At 39.7% G+C, this 9,894-nt stretch overlaps 1 protein-coding gene across 1 annotated transcript; it reads right to left on the bottom strand.

Moving 5' to 3' along the window:
• Positions 1-5,119: 5,119 nt before the first annotated feature.
• LOC110130937 (endogenous retrovirus group K member 10 Gag polyprotein-like) lies at positions 5,120-6,739 on the bottom strand. The gene has a single exon (XM_020883227.2). The coding sequence runs from the start codon at positions 6,737-6,739 to the stop codon at positions 5,120-5,122; it is 1,620 nt and encodes a 539-aa protein (XP_020738886.2).
• Positions 6,740-9,894: the final 3,155 nt, after the last annotated feature.

Raw genomic sequence — 9,894 nt, 5'->3', positions numbered from 1 at the left:
TCTGATAATGAGTGATGTTGAGCATCTTTTCATGTGTTTGTTAGCCATCTGTATGTCTTCTTTGGAGAAATGTCTGTTTAATTCTTTGGCCAACTTTTTGATCGGGTCGTTTATTTTTCTGGAATTGAGCTGCAGGAGTTGTTTGTATATTTTTTAGATAACTATTTGTCAATTGTTTCATTTGCTATTATTTTCTCACATCCTGAAAGCTGTCTTTTCACCTTGCTTATAGTTTCCTTTGTTGTGCAAATCTTTTAAGTTTAATTAGGTCCCATTTGTTTATTTTTGCTTTTATTTCCAATATTCTGGGAGGTGGGTCATAGAGGATCCTGCTGTGATTTATGTTTGAGAGTGTTTTGCCTATGTTTTCCTCTAGGAGTTTATAGTTTCTGGTCTCAAAGTGGTCTTTAATCCACTTTGAGTTTATTTTTGTGTATGATGTTAGAAAGTGTTCTAGTTTCATTCTTTTACAAGTGGATGATTGTAAATTGGCACATCAACTGTAGAAATCTGTATAGTGGTTCTTCAAAAAATTAAAAATAGAACTACCATATGATTCACCAATTCCGCTTCTGGGAATATATCTAATGGATACAAAAATAATACTGGAGAGCTATTTTATAAATTGAAGCATATTCATAGAAACATATAATCATTATTTGTAATAGCTGAGACATGGAAACTAATTAAGTGTGCATGGATGGATGAATGTATAAAGAAGTTGTATATATATACATATACAGTGTTTATATATATATATATATATATACAGTATATATATATATATATTTATATATATATAAAATCAGTGTTGTGTATATATATATATATTTGAGGAAGGCAGAGATAAATCCCTTTTCAGACAATCAAAAACTTGATGAGAGTGAACAAGATTTTGGATGTGAGAACAGTCAGCACATGGCTTAAAAATACTACATAATGATTTCTTTTCTTCTCTTTTTTTATGTGAGAAGGGAGAGTAACATCAGTTATTCCATCTTGGATGGTAAGATCTAAGAGCAGAGAGTCTCTTGCTGTGTATCTAGTAGGCATATTTATGAAACCACAGCTCTTGAATAAGTTCTTTTTTGAATGAATATAACTACAGAGATTCACACCAAGGAGCCTGAAAATTTTAATTTAACGGAATAATAAAATTACAGGGGTATAGCATGTCAGAGTAGGAAGGACACTTAGACTAAAAATTTAGAAAATTCTATCTCTTATCTGGGTAGATGAGCCATGGTGATATTTGAACTGATCTTTTAGTTCAGTTCCTCCAGAAACATCTGTTGTATCCCTGAAATGTGACAGGAATGTGCCAGAATTGGGTATATATGTGTGAATACAAAATATCTCTCCCTTTATGGATTTTAGTAGCCCGGAAGGGAGGACAGAGAACATACAAGTAAATAAATAAATAAATAAAAACATATACACACAACTTGAAATGCTATAAAAATAAACAAGTACTAAGAGAATAATCATGTTGTGGAAGACAGGAAATTTATTAACCTTGTTGGTAGATTGTTTGTTCAGGAGAAACCTCAGACAAGATTTAACTTTTAAGCTGAGACCTGAAGGACAAAAAAGTAGTAAACCTTCTGAGAAAGCACATCAAGAAAGGGTAGCAGCATGTTCAAAACTGCTAAAGCTAGGAAGTGTTCCAAGAGCTAAAGACCAGTGGAGCAGGAAGAAAATTAGGGGGGAGTATAAAATTAAGTTGGAGAGGTAAGCATGGGTTAAATGATGAAAGACCTTGTAAGCCAAGATACAGAATTTGGATTTTATTCCAAGTGCAGTGGGAAATAATTGTGAGGTTAAAGCAGATGAGTGCTATCCGATTTAAATTTGCAAAAGTATACTCTGTCTATCTTGTAGCAATTAAGTGGAGAGAGCAGTAAAGGAAATAGGACCAACAAGTTCAGCAAGACATGATGGCAGCTTGGAATGAGGTAGTGGTGGTGGATATGGAGACAAGAGCATGGGTACAACATACATTTTGCAAGTAGAATAAAAAAAAATTACTCAAGAAAATTTAAAGCCCAGAGAAGGAGAAGTCAACGAGTATTCCCAAATTGCTGCTTTGAGTAACTGATGGATAGTTGTATCATTTACTGAGATTCATAAGATAATGGAGCTTTGAAGGGGTAGTGGAAATCAAGAAATCCTTTTTGGAATATATTAAGATTAAAACATTTGCAAATTTTTCAATTTGAGGTGTTAGATGGGCAATTGGATATACAATTCCAGAAAAGAAGTATGGGCTAGAGATTTAAACACAGGAGTCATCTACCTACAGGTAGCATTTATAAGGCTATTGGATGAATGGGAGCAACTGGGAAGATCATGTGAAAATAAAATAGAAGAAGCCATCAGTTCAGTTCAGTTCAGTCGCTCAGTTGTGTCCGACTCTTTGCGACCCCATGAATTGCAGCACACCAGGCCTCCCTGTCCATCACCAACTGCCGGAGTTTACCTAAACCCATGCCCATTGAGTCAGTGATGCCATCAAGCCATCTCATCATCTGTCGTCCCCTTCTCCTGCAGCCAATCCCTCCCAGCATCAGGGTCTTTTCCAATGAGTCAACTCTTCGCATGAGGTGGCCAAAGTACTGGAGTTTCAGCTTCAGCATCAGTCCTTCCAATGAACACCCAGGATTGATCTCCTTTAGGATGGACTGGTTGAAACTCCTTGCAGTCCAAGGGACTCTCAAGAGACTTCTCCAACACAATAGTTCAAAAGCATTCATTTTTTGGCTCTCAGCTTTCTTCAGAAGAAGCCATAGTAGGAAATTAAGTGCAAAGGAACCCTGGGGAGAAGAGTCAGAAAAGGTGTTGATAATAAGCGACCAGAGTATGGATCACAACAAACTGCGGAAAATTCTAAAAGAGGTGGGGATACCAAACCACCTCACCTACCTTTTGAGAAACCTGTAGATAAAGAAGCAATACTTAGAAACAGGCATGGAACAATGGATTTCTTCAAAACTGGGAAAGGAGCATGTCAAGGCTGTATATTGTCACCCTGCTAATTTAACTTCTATGCAGAGTATGTAATGTGAAATGCTGGGCTAGATGAAACCCAAGTAGAATCAAGATTGCCAGAGAAATATCAATAACTCAAATATGCAGATGACACCACCTTTATGGCAGAAAGTGAAGAGGAACTAAAAAACCTCTTGATGAAAGTGAAGGAGGAGAGTGAAAACATTGGCTTAAAGCTCAACATTCAGAAAACTAAGATCATGACATCTGGTTCCATCACTTCATGGGAAATAGATGGGGAAACAGTGGAAACAGTCTCAGACTTTATTTTTTGGGCTATAAAATCACTGCAGATGGTGATTGCAGACATCAAATTAAAAGACGCTTACTCCTTGGAAGGAAAGTTATGACCTGCCGGAGCCTGCCGGCAAACGAACCGGTCACGGGCGCAATCGCCGAAATACCTGAGAAATAAACGAAAGGACTAGGAAAGAAAAGACTAGAAAAGAATGGGGTTGAGAGGGACAGAGTCTGCTTGCGTCTGACTCTGCCAACTTTATTGAAGAATACCACACCTATATATATGCTAACAGGAGTTGCTAATAGATCAAAGGTTTGCATATGTGCAGAGCTACAGGCACAGGTGTTTTAAATTCCTCCACTTAAGATCAGTAAAGCATCACCCTAGCACCCAACTGAAATCAATAGAACATTAACTGGATAGAAAACAGGCTTCAATCATGACGAGTTTATCAGCAACAGGTGAACAGGTGAAAGATCGCTACAGCAATTTCCTTGATGGAGGTGAGAAAGGCCAACCTGTGCTTTAATAAATCAGGGGTGGCGGGACAGAGAGGGATCTCTTGATCTCTCTCAGAGCCAAGAAGGAGCCTGAGCAGTCAGGCTGGCTCCCCGCATCTCCCCCTTTTCTTTTGACTAATGGCCTTTATATCTCCCTCAAAGGAAATGGCTGCGTTTGCAAATGGGAAAACATCAACAATCTTTTATATATCATTTCAGATAGGCATTGACAAATGCAAGAACCAAAGGTTGTATTCACAAATCCATCAAGTGTTATTTGGGGCTACGCATCTTATACTAGGACTATTGTTCCAGTCTGACCCAGGCCACACAAAGGACTTATTAGTATCAAACGTCACATCTATCACAATTTTACATTTGTAGGAAAGTAACAGTCCCATATGTTTCATCAGGTTTCCTGGGAGTGTTCAGCCTTCAAATGTTGGTATATGAGTCTTTTGCTCCCAGCAAATGTCGGCAGGGGTCAGTAGCTGTCCTTTTTCAGGGGTCATCCAGAAATATTCATCCCAAACTTGATAATAATCACCTTCAAATCGATCAGGAGCACTGGGGGAAAGCTTGATTAATTACTGCACATGCTAATGTAAGAACAATATAGGCCAGAGCAGATCTGGGTTGAGCAGTGTCAGCGGCCATCCTTCTTGCTTGTAAGATGAACTCATGCATCTGCTGAGCTGTCGGGAATGCATTTCTCTGCTGTAGAGACAGCCGACTCATTTGCTGGTTCAGTGATCTTCTCCGTCTGGCGTACCAGCCTTTCCAGGAGCCAGTGCGGTGTTTTGGCATCCTGTGGAAAAACACATACATAACCCCTCCCCCAAATTAATACTGGATCTGGGCCATGCCAATTATTATCTAGCGGGTCTTTCCATAAGACCATCGGTTTCTTACTAGAGATTTGAGGGTCCCAAAATCTCTGCGCGGCTGAATGTCCTTCTTTATCTAAAATTAAAAAGTTTAGAATGTATAAAGCGTGATTAAGGTAATTTCTAGGTAGAAGGTATGCTGAAGGCAAAACGCTGACAATCATCAGGATGGAGTGGAATAGTATAGAAACAATTCTTTAAATCTATAATTATCTTAAACGTTTTACGAGGGATCCCTGCAGGCGAGGGCAGGCCAAGTTGTAAGGGTCCCATGACAATCATAGTTTCATTTACTTTGCGGAGGTCCTGCAAAAGCCTCCATTTTCCAGATTTCTTCTTTATAACAAATATTGGTGAATTCCAAGGGGAATTGGAAGGCTCAATATGTCCTAAGCTCAATTGTTCCTGCACCAATTGTTCAGCTGCTGAAATTTTTTCTTTGGTCAGGGGCCACTGATCAACCCAGACAGGTTCATCAGTTTTCCAACTGATTGGGTCTGAAGTGCCCCATGACATTGCTCTGGGGTCTGAGGCTGGCCCCTCACCCAGTTTCCCGAGACAGGAGGCAGAGGTTTACCTTCTATGTCAGTCTTAGAACGACAGTCTCTGGCCCAATGTTTTCCCTTTTTACATCTAGGGCAGACATTAGGATTTTTTGCCGAATCAGGGTTATTGTTCCTTTTTGGGCATTGAGCCATACGATGTCCCATTTGTCCACATGAAAAACAGCTTCCTGGTGGCCCGCTTCTTTTTATATTTCCCTTATTCCTTGCTTGTTGGTACAAAACCTCTTTAATAGACTTTCCTTGAATAGCTGCGGCCATAGAAAGCCCTTGAAGGTAAGAAGGGCCAATATCAGCACAAATTCTAACATAATCTGTTAAATTTCCCTTTTTCCTGTAAGGTCGCAGAGCGGCTTGGCACGCAGCATTTGCATTCTCATAGGCCATCTGTTTTGTTAAAATAAGACCTGCCTCTTCATCTCCTATAATCTTAGATATTGCATCTAATAGACGAGCAACAAAATCCTGATAAGGCTCGTCAGGCCCTTGCCGAATTTTCGAAAGATCTTCAGTCTTTCTATTAGAAACGGGAAGTTTCTTCCAGGCTTTTAATGCAGCTTCACTAATCTGAAGGTAAGCTTGTTCTGGATAATTTAGTTGTGCATCAAGAGCCCTAAAGACTCCTTCTCCCATTAGCATGTCAAAATTAATTTGTAACCCATTACGGCGATTACGATCTTCAATAAGACCACAAACTTCTCCATACTCGGAGCACCAGAGCAAATAATCGCCTCCAGAAAGGCAGGCGCGTGTAATAGCTTTCCAATCGTTGGGTGGCAGATATTGGGCTCCGAGGCTCTCAATTATAGCTAATGTAAAAGGTGCCGTGGGTCCATACTGGGCACAAGCCTGCTTAAGCTCCTTTAACTGTTTAAATGGAACAGGCTCATAATGCCTGCAGCGGTTAGCGTCTTCAAAAACTGGAAAAATCATGGAATATCCCTCAAGGCTTTCTCCTTGGTCTCTAGCATGTTTAACAGCCATTTGAAGTGGGGAAAGGACGGGTTTTTCAAATTTCAAAGGAGAATATACAGGAGCTGTAGGTATTAAGGGAGCCTCAACCAAAGGAGGAGGCATAGGAGGAATTGGAATGGGATCCAATCCTGCCACAACAGACTGTGTATTGAAGTGCTGCGGCTTGGGACCCGAAGGAAACAGTAACTCTAATTGCTCCACTCTCTGTGATATAGATGTTAACATTTCTTTAAGTTCCAAAAAGGGGGATGCTTTGTCCTTCCCTTTTGTAACAGTAAAAGCATCCCAATTCTCTCTATTGTACTCATCTAGTTCTCCTTGATCCTCATGAGAGAGTTCAGACTCTGAGTCAGATGTTAAAGCAACAGCCTCCTTTTTACTAGATTTTGGGTCTTCCGGGAAATTGCAAATATGTTCAACTGTCCCGGAGGTAGGTTGCAGATTTTTAGGAGTTATAAACTTTAGAGCAGTTAACATCATTTTTAACGTAGAAACAAAGAACTGTTTACTACTACTTTGACCCATGATTTTTACTCTCAACTATACCCTCTCCACCCACAACACCTGCAACTTTAAACGCTGCCCGCGGGATTACTTGTTTTTGGGTGGCTGTAGTCCGGGATCCGCTCGTGTCCCTGTTCGGGCGCCACTTGCCGGAGCCTGCCGGCAAACGAACCGGTCACGGGCGCAATCGCCGAAATACCTGAGAAATAAACGAAAGGACTAGGAAAGAAAAGACTAGAAAAGAATGGGGTTGAGAGGGACAGAGTCTGCTTGCGTCTGACTCTGCCAACTTTATTGAAGAATACCACACCTATATATATGCTAACAGGAGTTGCTAATAGATCAAAGGTTTGCATATGTGCAGAGCTACAGGCACAGGTGTTTTAAATTCCTCCACTTAAGATCAGTAAAGCATCACCCTAGCACCCAACTGAAATCAATAGAACATTAACTGGATAGAAAACAGGCTTCAATCATGACGAGTTTATCAGCAACAGGTGAACAGGTGAAAGATCGCTACAGCAATTTCCTTGATGGAGGTGAGAAAGGCCAACCTGTGCTTTAATAAATCAGGGGTGGCGGGACAGAGAGGGATCTCTTGATCTCTCTCAGAGCCAAGAAGGAGCCTGAGCAGTCAAGCTGGCTCCCCGCAATGACCCACCTAGACATCATATTAAAAAACAGAGACATTACTTTGCAAACAAAGGTCAATCTAGTCAAGGCTATGTTTTTTTCCAGTGGTCTTGTATGGATGCGATTGTTGGACTGTGAAGAAAGCTGAGCACTGAAAAATTGATGCTTTTGAACTGTGGTGTTGGAGAAGACTCTTGAGAGTCCCTGGGACTGCAAGGAGATCCAACCAGTCCATCATAAAGGAGATCAGTCCTGGGTGTTCACTGGAAGGGCTGATGTTGAAGCTGAAACTCCAATACTTTGGCCACCTCATGCGAAGAGTTGACTGATTGGAAAAGACCCTGATGCTGGGAGGGATTGGGGGCAGGAGAAGGGGATGACAGAGGAAGAGATGGCTGGATGGTATCACTGACTCGATGGGCATGGGTTTGGGTAGACTCTGGAAGTTGGTGATGGACAGGGAGGCCTGACATGCTGCTATTCATGGGGTTGCAAAGAGTCGGACACGACTGAGTGACTGAACTGAACTGAACTGAACTGAACACCTATCCTACTCAAATTCTTCCAGAAAATTACGGAGGAAGGCAAATTTCCAAACTCATTCTATGAGGCCACCATAACCCTAATACCAAAACCAGACAAAGACAACACAAAAAAAGAAAATTACAGGCCAATATCACTTATAAACATAGATGCAAAAATCCTTAACAAAATTCTAACAAACAGAATCCAACAACGTATTAAAAATATCATACATTTTGACCAAGTGGGCTTTATCCCAGGGATGCAAGGTATCTTCAATATTTGCAAGTCAATCAATGTGATACACCACATTAGCAAATTGAAAGATGAAAACCATATGATTATCTCAATAGATGCAGAGAAAGACTTTGACAAAATTCAACATCCATTTATGACAAAAAATTCTCCAGAAAGCAGGCTTAGAAGGAACATACTTCAACATAATAAAAGCCATACGTGATAAACCCACAGCAAACATTATCCTCAGTGGTGAAAAATTGAAAGCATTTCCCCTAAAGTCAGGAACAAGACAAGGGTGCCCACTTTCACCACTACTATTCAACATAGTTTTGGAAATTTTAACCACAGCAATCAGAGCAGAAAAGGAAATAAAAGCAATCCAGATAGGAAAAGAAGAAGTGAAACTCTTGCTGTTTGCAGATGACATGAACCTGTACATAGAAAACCCTAAAGACACCAGCAGAAAATTATTAGAGCTAATCAATGAATATAGTAAAGTTGCAGGATATAAAATTAACACACAGAAATCCTTTGCACTTCTATACACTAACAATGAGAAAACAGAAAGAGAAATTAAGGAAACAATTCCATTCACCATTGCAACGAAAAGAAAAAAAAAATTAGGGATAACTCTACCTAAAGAAACAAAAGACCTATATATAGAGAACTATAAAACACTGATGGAAGAAATCAAAGAGGACACAAATAGATGGAAAAATATACCGTGTTCATGGATCAGAAGAATCAATAGAGTGCAAATCAGTATACGACCCGAAGCAGTGTATAGATTCAATGCAATCCCTATCAAGCTACCACGGTATTTTTCAGAGAACTAGAATAAATATTTTCACAATTTGTATGGGTTTACAATAAACCTCGAATAGCCAAAGCAGTCATGAGAAAGAAGAATGGAACTGGGGTAATCAATCTGCCTGACTTCAGGCTATACTACAAAGCTACAGTCATCAGGACAGTGTGGTACTGGCACAAAGACAGAAATATAGATCAGTGGGACAAAATAGAAAACCCAGAGATAAGTCCATGCTTCTATGGACACCTTATCTTTGACATAGGAGTCAACAATTATATAATGGGGAAAAGAAAATCTCCTTAACAAGTTGTGCTGGGAAAACTGGTCAACCACTTGTAAAAGAACGAAACTAGAACACTTTCTAACACCATACAGAAAAATAAACTTAAAATGGATTAAAGATTTTAAATGTAAGACCAGATACTATAAAACTCCTAGAGGAAAACATAGGCAAAACACTCTCTAATGTAAATCATAGGAGGATCCTCTATGACCCACCTCCCAGAGTAATGGAAATAAAAGCAAAAGTAAAGAAATGGGACCTAATTAAACTTAAAAGCTTTTGCACAATGAAGGAAACTATAAGCAAGGTGAAAAGACAGCCTTCAGAATGGAGAGAAAATAATAGCAAATGAAGCAACTGACAAGCAATTAATCTCAAAAATATACAAGCAGTTCCTGAAGCTCAATTCCAGAAAGATAAATGACCCAATAAAAAAAAAATGGGCCAAAGAACTAAACAGACATTTCTGCAAAGAAGACATACAGATGGCTAATAAACACATGAAAAGATACTCAACGTCACTCATTATCAAAGAAATGCAAATCAAAACTGCAATGAGGTATCATCTCACACTGGTCAGAATTGCTGCTGTTCAAAAGTCTACAAATAAATGCTGGAGAGGGTGTGGAGAAAAGGGAACCCTCTTACACTGTTGGTGGGAATGCAAACTTGTACCGCCACTATGGA

This window comes from Odocoileus virginianus, chromosome X, assembly GCF_023699985.2.
Source record: "Odocoileus virginianus isolate 20LAN1187 ecotype Illinois chromosome X, Ovbor_1.2, whole genome shotgun sequence".
NCBI lineage: Eukaryota > Metazoa > Chordata > Mammalia > Artiodactyla > Cervidae > Odocoileus > Odocoileus virginianus.
This window is presented reverse-complemented; position numbering and strand designations above follow the sequence as displayed.

Coding starts and splice junctions, on each gene's coding strand:
- LOC110130937 (XM_020883227.2), bottom strand. CDS start 6,739: ATGGGTCAAAGTAGTAGTAAACAGTTCTTTGTTTCTACGTTAAAAATG.